This window comes from Accipiter gentilis, chromosome 9, assembly GCF_929443795.1.
Source record: "Accipiter gentilis chromosome 9, bAccGen1.1, whole genome shotgun sequence".
In the NCBI taxonomy this organism is placed as follows: domain Eukaryota; kingdom Metazoa; phylum Chordata; class Aves; order Accipitriformes; family Accipitridae; genus Astur; species Astur gentilis.
The window spans coordinates 17,294,844-17,316,047 of record NC_064888.1 but is presented as its reverse complement, the minus strand read 5'-3'; the positions used below and the strand labels follow the sequence as shown (position 1 = coordinate 17,316,047).

General features: G+C 34.1%; 1 protein-coding gene across 25 annotated transcripts in view; it reads right to left on the bottom strand.

Annotated features, from left to right (window-relative positions):
* The window catches only part of KCNMA1 (potassium calcium-activated channel subfamily M alpha 1), a 531,710-nt gene that overhangs the window by 108,154 nt on the left and 402,352 nt on the right, over nucleotides 1–21,204 (bottom strand). For all 25 annotated transcript variants that reach the window (XM_049810032.1, XM_049810031.1, XM_049810033.1 and 22 more), the window contains 2 exons: nucleotides 14,855–14,923; nucleotides 1,741–1,827 (listed from right to left, as the gene is read on the bottom strand). In XM_049810032.1, the coding sequence (XP_049665989.1) occupies nucleotides 1,741–1,827; nucleotides 14,855–14,923 (156 nt within the window). The remainder of the gene's footprint in view (nucleotides 1–1,740; nucleotides 1,828–14,854; nucleotides 14,924–21,204) is intronic.

Here is a 21,204-nt window from a genome sequence, read left to right as displayed (position 1 = left end):
CTTTAGCTTGAAGGAGCTGAAATTTCTCCATTAGCATGTAACACAAACCCAGAATAATTTAATTTGAATTTCAGGTATATTACATGTTTAATTCTACTTTATTAAAAAATCCTTTTTTTCCCCTCCAAAAGACCTAAATTTTAGAACATTTTTCTGACTCTGATTCATAGCTCAAAAGAGTGAAATCAACACTTTACATAATGGGCTTTGTTAGTTGAAACACATCTTATAATCACTGGCTTTGCACAGAACAGCTAAGAAATGCGGTAAGGGAGGCAGCATGTTTCTAAACAAAGCCTTCTGCAAAAAGCAAGGCAGAATTGGGAATTTTGTTTCACTTGCTATTAGATAACACGTGCTAGATGAATGATGTGTAAAATTTCTCTAAACATATTACTAACAGTCAACTTCTCCCTGTTAAAAATGCTATGCCAGGTAATTTTTACTTAGAGTCAGAAATAATTTCACAGGAGGGTGTAAAATGCCTTATAAATGAAAAAAAAGCTAGCATCTCAGTAAAGGAATGTGAAGACAGTTCTGAATATTCAACTGGAGAAAAGCACCAGAAAGGAAAAGAACTATATGCTGAAAGGCAGTGTACCTGAGGCAGTGCTGGATGCAAATACTCGAGAGATGGTGCTAGAAATAGGAGAGGACAGGAGCACTGCGCGTTGTTCTGCATGCTTCACCCAGCCAAAAACTATGTTAGCTCTTTCAAAGAAAATAGAATTCAGGTTCCCAGTGACTTCACTGTTCTGATGTTTTGACTTTCTTTAAATATTCGTGGCAAACATGCATTGCTTAAATACTATTTTCACTGTAATTTAATCATAAAAAGTTTAGGACTTAGTAAAGGTTATCATTTGAATATTTTATCACTCTAAGTATAGGATTTAGTTAAAATATCTAACTGAAGAACATCAAGTAAAAATCAGATTCTTGATAGCGTGACTTACAACAAAAAATACAAATGATGAGGAAGCAAATATTCCTTTCCCTTTTTTTTTATCTTACAGACATTGAAAAATAATTTCTTTTAAAAATAATTTTCTCACATCGCTTTTTTATTTCTTCCAAGCATATTATAATCCTAATAAACAAGAGTACATACATTTGGTCCTAAACACAATACCATAAAGCCCCTTTTCATTCATCCCAAATCTAATACAGCCAAGTACAACGAACCTGTGAAGTTGTCTGCAATGGTTGGGATATACTGCACTGTTGCAATTTGATTTATTATTGTGAGGTCATAGAGTATGTAGTTCCAGTAAAGAAAAATGAAAAGACTATAAATAGTATTCTGCTAATGCAATTACTGAATGAATACAGTAGCTTGCTCACATCATATTTGCTGACACCTATGTAAATAAGAACTACTCTAAACCTGAAAGTTGGACAAAACTATAATCCCTGTCCTCTCTCAAAGTAATTCCACTGAAACAAATTAATTCTAGAGAAATCAGATCAAAACATTTTACATTTTCTAGTAGGACACAGGAAAAAAAGCCTCTTCATTTTTTTTCACATATGCTGTAAAATTATTTCATTTCCTTGATATTTAGGACTGTAGTTAAGAAAACGGCATGCACACATTTGGTTCACTAGAGTACCAACTCATTTCCCCTCAGAATCTTTAAACAGGTAATAACAAAAATTAGGTGAGGTGTTTACATGTAAAGAAAAAACAGAAATTAAATAATATTTGTTTAAATTTAAAGATAAAAATATATGAATTACCTTTTTACTTCTTTGGCATCACTTGCAATGAAGAATCCTAAAGTACCTTCTTGAATCTTGACATGGTTTCCAGGATTGATTAATATACTGCTCAGTGAAACAAGAAACAAAACAACAAAACATAAGTGTAAATTACTTTAAACTGAATGTTCCAAAACAGCTTTATTTGGTTTTGTTATAGGGGACCCACTAGTTAGGAAAGGCTGCAAGGAATTTTTAAGCCATTCTTCCTTGAAATTTCCAATCAAATAACAGTTTCACATGCTTTTTACAAAAACTTAAGTTTGAGACAGTCACATGCCTCTGCCTATAATCACATAATTTAAGTGTTTACATCTGTTTTCTTTCATTTTTGCATTAAATGTAGAGTATACAACTATACAAAATAACAAAGCCTCTCAGAAACATGATGTGTGAAGCTGACCATTTCAGCTTTCTTGCTCTGTCATGCAAAGTGGTGAAATATTCACAATATGGTGAAAAGGGAAGAACCAGCAACCACCACTCAGTAACAATACAAACTACCATTTATGAAGCTAAACGCTTTGATGCAAATTTTTGCCAATTGCTAGTGAAACAGAATGTTAATGGGACCCCTATCTGGACATACAAAGTTGTTGTTTAAAATAATAAATACACACATACACTCAAGGGGAATGGTACAAGACAACCAGTCACGACAGCTGAAAATACATAAAATGAATAGAAAATTTTTAAAACACTGCTATGCAGCCATGGAAGAACAAAAATAACCCAACCACACTGACAGAACAGCCTCAGCTAAATTTGATAAAGGAAATTATAAACTGCTATCAAGAAGTGAGGTAGTCCATGTCTCTCTACAAAGAATCTTTTTTATTTTCGTAATAATTTTAACACTAGATTTTAGGTAAGGCACTTTTCAAAGAACCAAGCTAAAGAGGAATATACAGATGGGGTAGATGTCAATATATTCTCCGATAAGTTTTATTAATGTGTAATACAACTAAGATTTTGACTTGCTAAAACTTAATAGAGCTTGCCAAAAGTTCTCTCTTGTCTTTTATTAAAGCTTAGCCTTTTTAAGTAAAAATGTAGTAACAGCATACATGCAATTTAGAGTAAATAAAGACTACCAGCAATTTAAACGCTTGTGGATTTAGCAAAAATAGATTTTGGGGAAGTATATACATACAAAAACAAATAATGCACATTTCTGAACAGACATACGTTACTAAAATTTGAAGACCAAAAATCTTTTATGTTATTGTTAGAAGGGAAATTGGGTCTCAGCAGATCTCTTATTCAAGATGTTATTTATTATCTATACATTAGTAATAAATCAGTGTGACAAAAAATATACCTGAAAGCTTTATAATGAGCACATTGCTTTGCCTGATTACACATGCCCACAAGGCCCTATGAAAAAAATATGCAGGCTGCAAAATAAAGTGCTCATGAGTTTAGAATTAAAAGGTTGGTCATACAGCCATAATTCAGCCCCCATTATGTAGATGTTGATGATACAATTCTTAATTTAATAGCCACAAACTGCTTTTTTTCTCACAATCTGGAACTTTATTCAGTGGTGGTTTACTGTCATTACTCCAGGCATGGCTTCATGTAGTTTATCTTTCTTTAAAATCAGCATCATATTTTGCTTATGTGTTTTTCTGCAACGTTCATCACTGTAGCATGCAAAAGATTCACAAATATATAATTTATTTTACAAGAAGAATGAAGATGTAGTATTATCCCATTTTACAGATGAGAGATTAAGTCACTATGAGATATAGTAGCTAATAATTTGGGATGCCTACAGGCCATTTTTTACAAGCATTTAACATTGCATAGCTCCACATACACCTTCTAGGGAATTTTACTGTAAGTAAGAATGCTCAGCATTTCCAAAAGTCCAGCCTCTGGTTCCCAAAATAATAAACACTTAATCAGAGGTCATCTGTAAAAGGTTTGGTTTAAATCATTAGCTCACTCTCACACAGATATTCTGTGGCAGAGGCCGGAACAGAAATTAAATCTCAAAGAAAGCATTTACCCAGATATCCTTCCTTTTCCTTCATTCACAGTTTCAAGCTTTGCAACAAAAAGGAGAGGAGAACTACAGAAAATGGAAGTCATCACCACAGAAAGCAGGTTCATCTCCACAGCACACTTCAGTAGTATTGCAGAAAATGAAATGTGATGGTGTAAATAACGCCTACATTATGCACGCAGATAAATGGGATGAATTAAAGTTGCACAGCTAAACTTCCCATCTTTTGTTAGTGTATTGGGATTAATGGTTGCACATGCAACCAAAACATTTACCTAATGCAGTTTTAAAATGCAACTTCACAGGTTTTAAAATGGAATAAAACAGACAGGAAAAAAAACCCAAAAAAACCCACAAGAATTTCTTCATATGAAACCAGTCACTCAGGTCACAAACAGGTTGGAAAATTGTCACTTGAGCCAACAGAGCACTTACTAGCTGTTACAGAGATACCTTAACAGGCCATCACTAAAGGAGATGAGACATCCACTCTACCAGTACACTCAGAAAAAAAAGTTGAGAATGGCCTATCTTAAGCCTGGGAGCCTATATGAGCCTAGATATGTCACTTCTCAAGAACCAGGAGAGAATCTTTCTGCCATTAACTCTCCAAAGCCTTTCTGCCAAAACTTTCTATCATGTCCGTAACTGCATCAGTGTTTCAGTCTCCACCTTTCCTCTTCCCCGTTAGTCCTTCATCTGCCACTATGCTGAGAATTCAGCTGTTATAGTCAAAAATCTTCTACAGATGCTAGTCTCGTTTATTTCTACTATAGTGTTCCTTCTAAAACATGCAAAGACTTGTAATATGGTTAGGGGTGGCTGTTTTTCTTAGGTACAAATGGGTACTGCTCTGTCAGAAAAATACTTTTTTTGGCCCTTATTTCATTCTTAGCCCTTAATCACTAAAGTATTATAGCTTTTCAGTGAAAACAGATGCACACATTTCTTTACATAGACCCACCTTTTTTTTTTTTTTTCCTCATCCCATTCTTGGAAATAGATAAACCATACCCAAACAGTAAAAAATCCTACTAAAAGCTCAACAACCCAAACTCCATAAGCAGAGGTAACTACTAGCTATGTATATGTTCACTCCCCCTCACAGAACTTAAAATTTGACAAAGTAATAAGCAACTGAAGCAGTTCTTTTAAGAGGCAGTGAACGTCATCTTAAATCAGAAGTAGCTGGCTTCATTTAGGATGTAATGTATTATGACCATGATTTTGTATCTCAAGGTTTTCTGAGACACATTAAATCAATTCAGATGGGTCAGTGTACAGACTTTATTTTTGTCCGATCTTATACTTCATTCACATATACTTATTTTTACAAATACAATGTATTTATAGCCACAAAACATAGATGTGATCGCAGTTAATGCAGTATGACCCCAGCAGCAAAATATTCTGTTGGGAATAAAAATTAATTTGCCCCATAACTGCTATTGGCAAAGAGTTACAGCAAAGGCTCATAAAGTTTTGGGTTTATATACACGCTGATATTTAACCAGAGCAAAATCATGAGCAATTTCTACTGACTCTATATGGATTTATTAAATATGCTGCTTATTAAAGCAGCAATTGAATTATTTCTTATGAGACCTGTAGTGTCATTAGCTAAAGTTATGCTTTGATAAGCGCTCACTCTAAAATGTACAGCAAGGGAAATGTTTTGAATTAAAAGAATAGAATCTAGGGAACAAAGAGGACAGAGAAAAATAAAACAGGCTTATGAGCATACCAAGAATGCATCCATCAGTTATTTAGAGATGCATGTATCTGTTTAAGTAGCTCATGAAAATATGCACATATATATATCCCCACAGTTGAAAAGATAAGTACATGGCAAAGTAAATTGGAGTTTTAAGAGAGAAAACTTCAGCTAATGTCTCATTTTTATGTATCTCCAAGGCTGGGGAATTTTGCAGATAAAGGAAGATGTAGGAAAAGGCAAAAAAGGACAGAAACTCATTACGTTTCATAGCAATATCTATGGCTAATCCATACGCATTCTGTGCCACACACTGGAAAAAATGCATTGAAAATTACATCCCTGATTTTTCCAAATATGTTTTTAACATAAAATACAATTTGATTTTTTAATCTCCTAAATCAGCATGAAATCAAGCAAGAAATGCCAAATACTTTAAAAGCTTCTGAGGTCTTGATCAAATTTTATAATTTTGTAACTTTGCTAGGTTAGGTTACCTCAGAAACTAATCAAGAAATAGCAAGCTCAAAAAACTTTTAGTCACAATTTCCTTAACAATTCCACTTCCAGAAATACATTCCTCAGGACAAAGCATTTCATGACAGGGGTCACATGTCACTGCAAAAAAAAAAAAAAAATTATCTTTTGCCTTGCTTGCTCTTTCATACATGAATATTTAGAACACATGGCAATTACAGCCATGCAAATTGAATATGTGTAAATTAAATATGATTTAATGTGTTTAATGGGAATTTAATGTAATTCACCAGCATGAACTCTGAAGCAGGTAGTTCCATTACTCTGTGATAATACAACAATTTGTATCGTGGAACAGAATGTGCAGTTTGGAAACCTCTGCTTTACACTTATCTGACGTCTAGCAAAAGTTAGTCCATTTGCTAAATAAGATTCACCTGGTGACTAGATGCAAAATCATGCATCTAAGAGCAATGAAAATATCACACATCAAAAATGTAAAAATCACCCTTGAATTCAGTTGTACTCTCAGGAATCATAGAATGAATCATAGAATAGTTTGGGTTAGAAGGGACCTTTAAAGACCATCTAATTCCAACCCCCCTGTCATGGTCAGGGGCATTTTTCACTAAAACAGATTGCTCAAAGCCCCATCCAATGTGGCATTGAACACTTAAAGCTCAGGAAAGAATCAGGAACAATAGTATCTATACAGTTGAAACTGAGCTCTCAGACTCACTGAAATACAGGCAGGTGATGCACAAATGGGAATTAGTGCACATTTGAGATGCAGTTTAAAAAAAAATGAAAAATTCAAATGCGGTCAGAAAAATTCTGGAGTAAGACTTATGGATCTCTTTACAAAGATTATTCAATAAAAAGTTACGATAGGACATGATGACTTTTTCATATGTCAGTGGAGAATAGATATATCTGTTAGTAACTGTGTTAATTTTGATCAATTTACTCATTTGTTGGATTATACCTTTCTGATGTTTTAAGTATACATGCTACCTTCAGTATAATACAGGTATATATAAATATCTGTTCATCCATTCTTATTTACCTGAAAGTACCCCAGAACACGAGCATTGCTCAATACCTTTTTGCTGGTGCATGGATGATTGACTGCGCAATACAACAATATTGTGATCTAGATAAACAATACCATATTATGTCTTCCCTTAAAGCATTAAAAGTGAGCTAAGGTTTTGATTACTATTTTCAGGTCTTCCGTATCTTGTTGAACTTAAAGATATTTGATGGAGAACCTGATAGTTGGACATTTGAACTGTAGGACAATTTGTGAACTGACACTTCAGGGCAGGAATAATTCCCCCCAACTATTTATTTTTTACTCATTTCTGTTGTTGAGTGATGCTTATTTGTCTCCTGCTTTCAAATATCATACATGTTGGACTCAAATTATGTTTCTTTTGTTGAAACAGCAATTAGAAAGTTTGATAGCTGATATCTTTTCATGTTATTAGAATATATAAAACATTATTTCTAATAAATTTTCAGTATCCAAGAATTTCAGTAGGAGATAAAAAAATATTTCCTGTAGCTTTCTATAATATTCAGCTACCTTCTATGTGAACCACATGGAATAAAACAACCAATCAGCATTAAGAGTCTGAACCATCACTACACTGTACGTATTTATTGGTAGGCCACTTGCTAAGTGGCATGGCTCCACAATTTGCTTTCCACAGCTTGAAACTGAGTAGGTTTCCATTATTACTGAAGTTGTAAATGGACATAACTTTGAACTCTTAATATAGACATAGCATTTATACAGTAGATGACTCTCAGATTTGTATAACTGTCAGTCTTCTCTGAGGAAAAAAAAAATGGGGGGGAATCTCATTAAGATGGAAGAGGTGCAGTAAAAGTCTTAACACTGAGCTGCCAAAGGCATGTGGAGATGCCCAGCAAGTATGGCACAGAAAACAGGCAAGGGTAACAACATTTTAACAGTACTATATGAAGATTAAAAACTGGAAGATATAGATAAGGTCAATCAGTAGAGACATACACTGGAAGAGTTCTTTTAAGAATTTTCCTTGTCAGCAGCCTCAGTTATGTACTATTCTTGTTTGTTCTTACTTTCAAGGTTACATTTTAGACAGCACTCAAAGTGGGTTCCATCTCATCTGTCTTAGAATGGAAGCTGCTTTCAAGAACTGTCTCTCTCTTCCCTTGCAATCATGAACTAAGCCTGGATAATAAACATCTAACGTTTAGATTGATATAGTTTGGTGAGATTAATCCCGTTATCAGTGACCAATTGAACAGTTCATCCCTGCATCAATGAAACTTGTCTGATTCAGTAACACTCCCTTTTTTTTTTTTTTTTTTTTTTTTTTCAGATTTATGGCTACCTTTGTAACTGCCATCATCCTTGTCTAAAAAAGAAAAGATCAATTGTTGAATTAAATGAAACACAAATGGCAAAATTTTGACTAAACAAATGACAAAAGCTGTAACAACTCTGTTTTAAACTTTGTGGTAGATGTACTGTACCATTCCCCATGTGACTGAAACAGTAGCAATATCATCTAGTAATCAGGAAGATATAATATACTTTAAGTACTACTAATACATTATCTAAAAGATGACTATGTGGTATTACTGACTATAGCTACCACATTTTTAAATAAAACCAGATATTATTCTTGATTGTTTCATGCCATGCCCAGATGAAATGCACCACCATTAGCATAATGGCCTTTTAAAATGTACCATGTCATTCATGCAGCTATAGAATTAGAATTACAAAATTAGTTTGAGACAATATTTTTTGTTTCAGGGTATGTTTTAAAGTGGAGTGTGAGGGTAGGTGCACAAATCCCACAGTGGGAATTGCGTGCATACCAGCTTCACACTGATTGTAACTTATAAGCTTTGCTTCTTTCTTCTGGGCTCTACCATTGACATTAATTCAGATCCATATTGCTCTACACAGAAAAATCCAGTAAGACACTAAAAAGAATACAAGGCAAAAGACACAGTGCACATTACATGCTACAGTATATTAAAGCTTAATTACTAAAAGCATATAAAAGGTTGCTCCCAGGAGTTCAGTTCTTTACAATAGTAACTACTAAGTCATGGTGTACAGGATGTGCATGAGGTATTTTATCGGGGCATAGTCCAAACTAGTTCAACGGTGCTGGTGAATTCAATACACTTTGAAACAAATTATTCCTTCTGGTTCCAGAAGTGACTGATTATCAGTACAATGAAGCAACACAATATACTTTATTCTGGGAGCAAGCAACTTCACTTGGTACAACACTTCTTCATATTGCTTATCATGCCAGCGTTAACATGCCTTCACCACAAGATAATATATACTTAAAAAGCAAGAAGCGAAGTAGAGGTGCAACAACTGCAGATCCTTGAAGATGCTAAGTGTTGCAGTAACTTCTCTGCAGTTGGATCATATCAATAATGCCAAACTGACAGGAAGCCACCTCTCTTTTCACACATCTACTCAGAAACCACAGGAGAATGACTAAAAATTAAATAAACATAACACTAACAACACACGCAACAGAACAGACACAGAAAGTAAAGTTTGGAGAGTATGACGAAGAAGGAAATTGATATGTCTGGACAACAAGAATGGGTCTCCAAAGAGCACCACTGACAGTCAGACAGACTGCTATAAGCAGTTAGAAAAAACAAAGCTGGAATGGGGAAGAGAGATGAGGAGAGGAGAGGATTTGGAAGAGCATGCCTTATTTACTTCATCCAAACCAATAGCAGCAAGATAGAATGTAGACCAGAGAGGGGCTCACAGCATGGTATACCAAAAGAAAATGCAAAACATGCCATCCCAAAGAAAAACCAAAACTGAGAAACAAGTACATTTTGTAACATCTTCATAAATGAGCTTAATAAATGTCATTAAAATGAAAGTGACATATAGTACAAACTATCCATGGCACTTTCACTGGAACAGTACAATAGCTTTGATGAGTACTGTATTATGAATAACTGGGCTCAAAACAGGACCAGCAATGCAAAGAATCAGGTATTTGGTTGTTGTTAATGGAAGGTGAGGCTACAAGAGAACATGAACTACTGTATTGTAAGACGTGTTTTGAAGGAAGACTCTGGGGAAAGAAGGACATCAATGAAGGTGTGAATATGGAGACAATATGGTAGCACAAGGGCTGGTAAAGACGAAATATACATCATCACGATACAGTACAAATGAAAAAAGAGGAGGGGAGATGTTAACAGTAAAGTCTACTTTTCAAATGCAACAATCTGTTACACCAATGACTCCACAAGGGGACAGGGGGAAAAAGACTAAAAAACTTATACTGTTTTATTTTGTACTTCCTGCAAAGAAGTTAGTGCATGAGTCACGAGAACCAATGGAGAGACAAAATGCTATTCTCTCTCCTCTTTGAGACTGGGGGCTCATATATAAATATACACACAGATATATATATATATACACACATAGAAGGATGAAAATATATATATATATGTATATATGTGTGTGTATATACAGAGAAAGATAGACAAAGATGTTATCTTCCTGTGTTCTTGGCAAGGAATTAGTCCTGAAGTTAGAAGGAGTGGAGGTAGGATTGAGGTTGGAAGGAAAGGTAACGAAGAGGGCATACCGCTTTCGGCTTCTGCAAACGACAAGAAAAAAATTGCAAATCAAACACTTTGATAAGAAATCAACTGACACCAAAGCAAAAGCAAAAAAACCCTTTATTTAAAAGTCTTCAAGGCTCAAAGGTTTTTCTGCTGAGAATGAGAACAAATATATGGATAGACAAAGAGAAAAATTAACAAGAGGAGTAAACACGGGGTGCAGGAGGGAAGAATCCTGGTTAGGCTTTCCTTCTTGCTTAATCATGTGGAAAAAAGAAAAAAACACTGGGGAGAAAGGAAGGCAAAAATATAAATCTATAAGATATATATTAGATATATAAAATCTAAAAGGGATTTCAGATGAGGTGTTTGAATGTCTGCATTTTGAACTGGTATTTTTTGCTATCTATTCAGCAAGCTCTGCTGGGACATTTTCAGGTTGATGTTCTTCATGTTCCTTTAGCATTTTTTTCTACAGAAGAAATGAAACCTCTCTACAAATGAACTAAGAAATACCATTTTTTAAGCTAAAGTATTTGGCTTGCATCATGGACAAAAAAACTTATTTAAGAAGTGCTTCCTGCTCTTAATAACTGATTATAATATTCCTTGATACTAATTAGAGATGAAGTAATGGCTAACTCATATTGTGACCTGGAACTACTCAAGTGCAGACCTTAGTAGCTGATCCGCTAAACGCAGTCATGTTTTGTAAATTCAGAGGTTTCTGTGATAACTGAGCATTAATTTAAACATTAGTAAATATATAAATGTAAAGGTAAAAAAAAATATATCTAATCATGGCTGATTTAATTAATCTTTATGATACCTTGATGAGAAACAGTTGCTTAAAAAGATAAACATACTATAGATACTTTATCCATTATTTGAAAACGAGTTTGTGTTTATCATATCTATGACTATAATACCTGTATTTAGGCTTGAAAACTTTTAAATTCTGCTTTAAGTAATCTTGTAAAATCATAAACTGTTTATAATTAAGAATGTAATACTGTCAAAACTAGTTATCAAGGTGTGCTTACTGTTTTGTGTAGCTTTATTAGGAGTCAGGAAAAAAAAGGAGAAAAAAACCCAACTGCAAGCAGGAAGCTCAGCTACTGCTAACTTGTACATTAATATTAGCTTGGATAGAGTTCTGATGATTTAAAATTACTATTGATCTCAAATTCCCTATAGTAGAGTTAACAGAATTTAGCTGCAAATCAGAAAGCTTTAGAAAACTGGCATCTAGGAGACTGCCTGGAAGAAAAAAAGTGCATAGGTAAATGAGTATTTATGCCACTCTACATGTTAGAAGACATTAACAAAGTCAATGAAAATTCTGCTGTTGACTTAAAATGGTACTAGGATTGATCCTTTACACTGAGGTGAAAATTTGAAGAGGGGATTAGGAAATCTGGAATGCCCTCACATTACCACTTTTGAGACCTGCACATACTTCTGAATTCACTTTGCACTACTTTTGCTCCGAGTGCAAAATGATGAAGGCAGATGAAACTAATCTTAAAAGGAAACTCCCTGTGTAAGTAAAAAATCAGATATGTAGTTTACTTACATAGATATTCTATTATGACTAGTAACAAAAATTAAACTGATGGGACTAAGATCTTCTCAACACTTAAGCAGAAAGAATGCTTTGAAAATTTCCCCTTCTCCTAAAAATACTGGTCCTAGACCTGTCTCAGCTATGGCAGGAAATACTAGATCTTAACAAAAGGGTGCCCCCTAGAAAATATTCTAAATTTTTATTTATACTTATCATTGTTGCTCTAAGTAGTAAACTATGTAAACCCTCTCAACAGTTTTACAAAATATGAATCTAAAGTATAATCATAAAATAAATCAGCACATATCTACTGTTGGTCACTCTCATAAAGATTGAAAGCTACAAGGGTACCATTATCAGTTCCCTTTTCACTTTTATGAAGAATTACCAATGAAGAACTTAAGATACTAAGTAGAATAAAATATTTCCAAAGTCAGCATCAACAAACATAAATGTTAAATGCAAATTTATCTTGTTCGATGACAGCTTGCACTTGTAAACCACATTATTCTAGTTTTTATCTTAATTCCCCACCTTTTCATTTAATAAGATGCACGGAAATGCAAGTATACCTAAGAAGTGAGAAACTGAACTTTTGTTCCATCACCTTTCTGGTTAGACTAAAAGGCTCCAGCTCAGAAAACCACAAATATGTACTTAACATATTTGGGTTGAAGAGCACAGGAACAAGTAGAACAGTAAAGATATTCTGCAGGTAGCTCTGTGATTCACCAAACAATGACTATAAAATTATCACTGGTTAATAAAGTCAGCAGATATTACTGTGGGTCAGGGTTATAAGAATATGTGGCTAACTTACATGCTCTTCTCTTGTTACATATGTATTCACAAAATCCAGCTGATAGCATCCCTTTATTAGTATTATTAGTATTGTTTCCTGCAATTTTGGGGCTCTTTTCTCCTACCAAATTAATTAATTGTGAACTGTTACCTGCATGGCTTTAAGTAAGGAATATATGATTGTATCACACTGTGTTACTCTTTGTGAGATCCTCCGCATCACCTTGTGATTAAGAACTCAATCCAACTCCCACTGAAGTTAGTGCAAAGAATGATAAGGAAGCCATGATTTATCTGTTATTACTGAAAAAGACTGTAATATTAGCACTTAGGTAAGTAAATGACAACTGAAGTAATGACAGCCTAAATTTGGGCAATAATTCTTAGGAGAACCAACAGAAACCAAGTATTTTCTAATATTGGAAATACAAAATCTGATAAATAGTTCCACTGCTGTTACTACTGAATTTTTCTTTTTTCTAGGAAGAGATTAAACTGTTCAGAGACAAAAGAATAATAAATCATTTGCTTTACATTAGCTAATGCAGAATGAGATCATTCAATGGAAAAGTATTTTAAGAGCCCATGGGAGCTGGAAACATTAAAAAAAATAATCTGATATTTAAGAAAAAAAAAAAAAGGATTTCTTAATCAGCATAGTGTGGACTATAATATCAAATGGCACATACACCATTTCACATGTCACTTTATAACATACAAAAGAATCAAGCAAAACCTACTATAGGGCATCAAAATACTCTTATAAACAGTTGTAACATTGCATTTTCCATGTCAGATGTCGCACATAGGTTTTATCGATATTTTTAGTAAAGAAAAATGACAAAATTTAATAATAAACATTAAAATAAACTTTCAAAACCTCAGAAATTCTGGCATGAGCTCAAATGACAGAATTGGTTCTCCTATGAGGAGAAACAATTACCCTTTAAAGTTTTTAGTTAATTAGTGGCCAAAAATAAGATGAACTAATATGTATCATTCCAGATTTACTACAGTAGTAAAGAATATAATTTTTGACAGAGGAAAATAAAATTCAGCTCAGGGTCAGTATTGTCATATTTTTATTATATGCTCTTCCACATGTTGCAGAGCACACTTTTAACATTTTTGTTATACAAAAATGAATGTTGTGTAAAGCACTGGTGGACAAGTTGATAGAAGATTGACTCCAATGTTTACTCAGATTTAAACGAATTTTTGTACAAAAAAGCCACAAGAAGCACTTCTTTCCCTGTCTGTGAATCTGTACTAATAATAATGATTTTTTTTTTCTTTTTCATTGAGGAAAGGAGTCAGCCAGTTGGTAATTTCAAGTCTTAATTTCTCTTTTCCAGTTTCATGATGTTCATACATGCAAATTTTGTCAGAACAGTTACCATACAAATACTATGTTTATCCTATATTTCTGTTTATCTTGTATCCTAGCTAAATTGGTTCTTCCAAACTGATTTAAATGAAATTATTATTTTGAGAATACACATAGCTATAATGAGTTTCAATATCACATCTGTTTTCTACTTTTCCATTTTTAGTAAAATAAGTTGGACCTCCAATTAAAACTGATAGACTATTAACAAAAACATTGTAAGTTTGTGTTTAAGTAAAAATGAATTGCACTTCTGGAGACAGGACATGTGTATCACTGTCCCCTGACCTTCTACTAAATGTTCTGACTTGAATTAATTTTAGGGAAGAATAATAGTCCAGAAATAAAAGCCTTTCAGCGGTATATGAAATGGTGCAATATGATGGAATGCTAATTATACTCTGAAATGTTTCAAAAGCATAAGAATGGCTGTGTTCACTCTGGAAAAAAAAAGCAGGCAAAATTCTTGACAGTGCATTCCTGAACTTCAAAATTTGTAGACATTGGACATACCTGCTTTCTCGTTTTTCCGACTTGTATTCTATGGCTATCATTAAGAGCTTTAGTTTCGCAAACACCAGTCTGCAGGAAAAAAAAAGGCCAAGAGTCAGTCCTTTTTCACAACCAACATCACATATGTAGAGATGGCTGCAGGGTATGTATTTTCTATGAGAACTTACACTAAAATCTTTTCTCATTTTTTCAGCTAGGTATACACAGAGCATATATTAAGGTCTTTCTATTTTGAAGATAATGAACACATATTTTCCTAAAAATATAAACTGAGAAGTTGAGAACAGCAGCATAAGCACCAACACACTATGTTACTAAGTCTACTTAAGCAACAAGAATAAAGGTAATGATACACAACATAAAATTGCATTTGGCTATAGTTGCGCGTGTCTTGAGGAAATTTTTCAAATCTTTGCTGGAATTCAGCCATATGTTGTTTGAAGTGTGCATTCCTTAGAAAATAGGTATGTACTGAACTAAAATGAGAATACACTATTGATAAGTCGGTATTTGCCAAATACTGTCACATAGGAACAGCATGACTGGAAGCAATTTCTGACCATTATATGGGAAGTACATTCTGATACTCTATTACACATTTTTTTCAGTTGTAAAAGTCTGTACAAGTGGCTATTTATTAAAACAACTCAAAGACTTGTAGAACTGTGAGTTAGCACGCCACCATTTGCTTCAAGCTAATAGGCTCTGTGAGAATAAACAAAGAAACTAACCATTTTTTTTTAAATAACTACAAACCATTCTCCAATTTTGTCATTGAAGTGTATGCAAATTCAATGCTACTTGCTTCCTGTTCTACAAATTTGTCACAAATTATTCTACGGCTCACCTTTCAGTTAGATGGCTGCCATCTTCTATATAATACACTAACTTTTCTAGTGCTCTGCGCTTCCCTACCAACTTCCTTACTTCAGTGTTATTAATATTTTTGCATATATTTCAACACTATTTATTTTCTTTAAGCAAATTAAGCAATATTCTGCATAGTTTGCATCAGTCATATACTTAGCAGAAAACAAGGAAGTGGCTGCTGAACTGATACTGTTCCATTTCTATAATAAGTTTCAGAAATCACTGTCAACAGTTATTTTCTGATATTTCTTCAAGATAACAGAATAATTAGAGAGAAGCATGGATGTAGGAGTACTGACAATGCTGAGGCAACGTACTGCATATCACATAAGGATATATACAATAAAATTTACTTTGCATTGTTTAAGTTTTGCCGTGTAATACTTGAGCATATTTTTTTCTTAAAAAATTTTCCTTTTGAGGGATTGTAAAAGTACCTCTGTAATCTCTATGTCAGGGGAGGTAAGTGATATCTCAGTATTGGGAAGTAACACAAAAACACAGATGGGGGAAGATTCATTTAACTTTTTTTCAGAATCAATTAAAAGTCTTATTCTAGCTCCAGAACTCCAGCCAATGTCAGGAATGGGCAGACAAAATCCTGATAGTTACTGAATTCTCGATTAGCCTGTCTCCTCCCACAATATTAACAGGTAAATGAAGCCTGACTATCAGAGTAAAAAAAAAAAAAAATTAAAAAAAAAATCAATTTGCAAATATAGTAACACTAGAGTATCCCATATGTCATATTAAGACTATTATGTATCTGTTTTAAAGAAGATGATGTAAAATACAACTTTATGAGCCATGAATGTCAGGAGTTCTAAACGTATGGGGTTTTTTATTTGGACCACCTACATTCCTTTAGGAAACATACTTAACTTTTCTTCCTTAGTTTCACTTCTGTGCAGTATATGGTAATCTATCTATCTATATATCTTCATTTAAAAAAAAAAACAAAACAAAACACAAAACGAAACAAACAAAAAAGCCAACACGAAGAGATAGGGATAAGGCATCAGCATCTTATTCTTATCTATAGATTTACTAAAAATATTTAAGTGGTAAAACAAATATGTTTACACGGACTTGGCCATGCAATTAAATATTAGGATTAATAAGTCTCAGCATTTAACTATTTTCTGCAAATGTAGTTTGATATGATTAAAATGAGAAAGAAAGATCTTATACCTGCTCTTTTTTCCCCTGATACATAAGAACCTTGTAATAAGAAATTAGAACACTTTTTATCTCAAATTATTGTGTAGAAGTGCAAAAGAGTTGTCAATGACAGTACATGAGGCATTAATTTCTATTTTATTTTCAACTGCCACCATCATCTGCTAACTACTGATGAACAAAGATGGTCATGAACAAAGACTCTTAAGAATTTGAATCTGACTGATTCTATCTACCCAGAGAGAAATAAAGTGGTTTTGACATTAAAACTTCCTTCTTTACTGGTAAGACTATCATTGGCATAAATTAACCATAGATACCTGCTGTATTATTTGCATGTGAAAGTACTGGGATATTTAGAATTTAAAGAAATTATCATTCTCCTTTCTGAGCAGCAAAACATGAAGATATAACCTTGATTAGTTATTAATTATTTATTTTTTGTACCAAACATTAATAAAGGGATTTTAATTAGAAAATCTACTGGAAGGAATTTTTTTCTTTTCAAACAAATTTTTTGATTGAAGTCTTGTACACAATAAGTCATTCATTTTTTTTCCTCAGTGTCACTTATAACATTTTTGCTAAACTACTTTTGACAAAGGAATAGGTACTCTCCTCAGGAGAGAAAAAGTATTTTCAACTACTTCCATACCTTGGTTCACCTGCAGTTAGCAAAAGTATTTTGATATAGAATAAATGACATTGCTACTCACCTAATGAAAAATACGTGGAAAAATATCATTCCTGATAAAAAAGTAGTACCATAATAGCATCTTAAGCTGAGAAAATTACTTACAATATCAGAATTCTTTCATAAATATACTATTTTTGTCTACTTTTCAACCTATTTTTTATGCACATTGGCAGCTAGTGCTTTCTGATGCTTGCTAGTACACTCTGTTCCTTAGGAGTTGGAAGTATGAGAATATCAAGGACTTTACTTTTATGGGGCAGCAGTGTCTAAAACCAGTGCAGTCAATGAGGTTTGTGTGTTGGAACACAAATTATCATAATATATACATATATAACCCCAAATATCTCTTTAAAAGGTTAGTTAATGTCAGGTTCAGCTAATTTCCAATCACATGAAACTGGCAAAAGCATGGGCACCTTCTGCTTTCAACCTACAGCTGGGTTCTTCCAGATGCCAAGGACTCATGTATTGCTCAGGCAAGGAAAAAAATGTAAGCAAATACTCCAACAGTAGAATTTCACAGAACTATTCAAAACTTTAAAAGCACCGATGTAAGTGGTTACATGATCAAGTGTCAAATGGCAAGTTTGTTAGCAAGATTTTGGGGGGTCATGTTAAAATATTTGAGATATATTTTACAGGTGTCTTACTAGATCACTACATGCACTTCTGCTATTGCATTAGAATTGCTGGGTCTTAAGTATGCTACAGAAGAGCAGAAGAGATCAGAAGTCAGAGGAGGAATCAGAAATTAGACATGCTAAGAAATTAAAAGCCACTGGCTGAAATCTATCACATACATAATACAGAAGGCACTGGTGGTGTTGCTACCGCTAGTGGAAAATTTGCCCCAAAAGTAAGAGTACTTAACTACTATTACAGTTATTTCCACTTAAAATACTGTTTATTTTACATGACTGTTGACTTCTTATTTACAACCTCGGGAAAACTTTGAGCGTTCTGCAAAAGGATAAGAAAGCCTAACAGGCCAACTCAGAAATATAGACAAATGAAAAAATACAGCTGTGTCATGTGTATGTGAATCATGCAGATTTTTCTAGATCTGTGATCGCTATGTATCTTACACTGATGTGGAGCAGAAGTAACCCCACTAAAATAATGGAATCAGTAACTTAATCAAAAGCAAACAATGCCAATGAGTTTAGTTTACTAGACAGGGTTCAGTTAAGCAGGCCGTTCCATGTCAGATTAGGATTTTAACCATAATCTCAGCTGTGAAGAGACACAGAGATACAATATATTCGAGGTATGTTTTCTAGTCTAATCCCATCTGACAAATAAAATAAAACACAATTAAATTTTATATTTTGAAAGTTATGAATCACTGGCTACAAAGCAATACCCATTGCCAGGTTCAGTGCATGAAAAACATTGTTCATTCTTATGGCCAAAACACTGAAGAAGGCACTTATTAATTTCTTTAGTCAGAGTCAGGAACCAATAGATATATTGGAAAGAGATTTGAAACTGATGAAAAGTACTACATACAAACAATGCCGAAACAACCTGCATGGCAACACTTTAAATGTACTTTAGTACTTCAGTAAACATTTCCCTGATGTATCTGAATACAAGTTTTGATCTCTTTTCTTTTGCTTTGTTAAATCATGATATGAGGCTATTTTATCTTTGAAGGCTCATCATGGGAAGTATCTGGAAAAGGTTCTTGTCCCCCAGCCTTTAAATGATCCTCTGGTTGAAGGTTACAATAGACTAGATTCCTTTCTCCAACAGGGTAATAGATTGAGGTGGGTGGGGGGGAAGTTATCAGCCTTGTCATGTGCAGAAGCTGAGCATTTGGTATGGGTCTTTTAAAGCACCTATTCTATAGACCCAACAAAGTTTTTAGCAGTAATTTTGTTGAATATCACTCATGCATAGCTGTGCAGAAGGCCTTTTTTCTTTGCCTTAGGAGATCAAGATCTTATGAGGTCATCCAAAGACCAAAAGAAAAAACCTTCTATTAAATTCTATGAGATTGAGTTGTAAACAATTAACATAAGTTAAAATAATAAAAAACATGCTGACGTGGGCCAACGTTTGTATAAATAAATCAAAAAAGTCAAAGTACTCTTTAAATCTAGCACAGTGGAAAAAGACCTTCAAGACTGGAACACTACTAGGATAATGAGGAATCCATGGTAGCAGGAAAAATAGACATCCAGAGGGAGTACAGAATATCAAGTGTACAGTTCAATCCAAAAGCATACAGAGAATATGGATGAACCTTGACAAAAAGCAGGCTCTTTTCTAGTGGGTTCATGAGTCATTATATAAAAAATATATAACAGAGTGTGCGTAGAGTGACTTATGTCACTCATGGCAACGTGACATACATCACTCATAATGACATACATTAGTCTTTCTCTATACACATCTATACACACAGAAGCACTTCATATAAATTAATTATTTCTACCAGTTCCATAAGTGGCTGCTGACAAGACCAAGAGCAGGTGAGCAAATAAATCTGCTGTTCATGGTAGTGGATACCACTACCATTGCTAGGATGGTAGTAAGAATGTGAACTGAATATTTAACAGTTTTTGGTTGCTGACCTGTCTGTTAGGAAAACACTGAATGTAAGAAATGTCAATACAGAGCTCTAAATTAATTTTTCTCTGCATTTCCCACATCAAATACTATCTTGGTTTATGAGTTGCTTCCTGATTTGAACTTCTGTGAAGTGTTGTGGAATACATCCTACTCCAATCCACACTTGGCTAAGGAGTTTCATAAGTATTTGTCTTTCATTACTTTTCTGTACTCTTATCCTGCTAAACAAAACCAGCATTCCACTGTTCTTTCTGGTTCCCAATAAAACTGATCATGTTGGAATAAGAAAACCAAGTAAGGATACTGTTCCTATAAGAGCTCTACTGAAGGTTTTAAGCACCAAGAAACCACGCTTGCTTTATAAAAGTGCGTATTGTTAGTTTCCTAGGTATGAACAGGAAACATAGCTGCCACACATACAGAGTTTTGAATTAATAAACCAAAATTTGTCTAGTAATTACTAGCCCACTAATTATTGTAGTAAAATCCAAAACCATGGTGTAAGCATTGGTAATGGTAACATAGGCCTCCAAACTTTAAATGCATTAAAGAAGAAAGAACAGTGGGAAGCTCTAAGGCCTCTGTGCTGATCTATGGATACTTTTCTATTGAAGCAGCTTTTTCATACTTGGGAAAAGGTTGCTGTCCACTGAGGTGAAATCAGGGAGCACAGTGGGACCCCACAACATCTCTTTTCATGTGTTGGCTCTTGCTATCTCACAGGTGTGCCTGAGGAGAATATTTAGCACTTATGCATTGGCTGGGTGGATGCAGTGGGGGTGGCCAACCTTTTGCTGAGAGCACTTGCAAGAAAGTGGTAAATATAGGAGACGTCTCAGGCAAAATCAGATAGAGTCTGATTTTAATCACAGTCAGAAGATGGAAAACTTCATTTAGAGCTAAGCCAGTCTAGAGGCTGTCTTGTGGCTTGGCCACTACCTGAGCTGAGCTTAGGTTTGTTGAGTCTAAAATTTGACACACGTCTGCAATGTTGAAAAAAATCCTGGATTTAGGAAAAAGCTCGTAA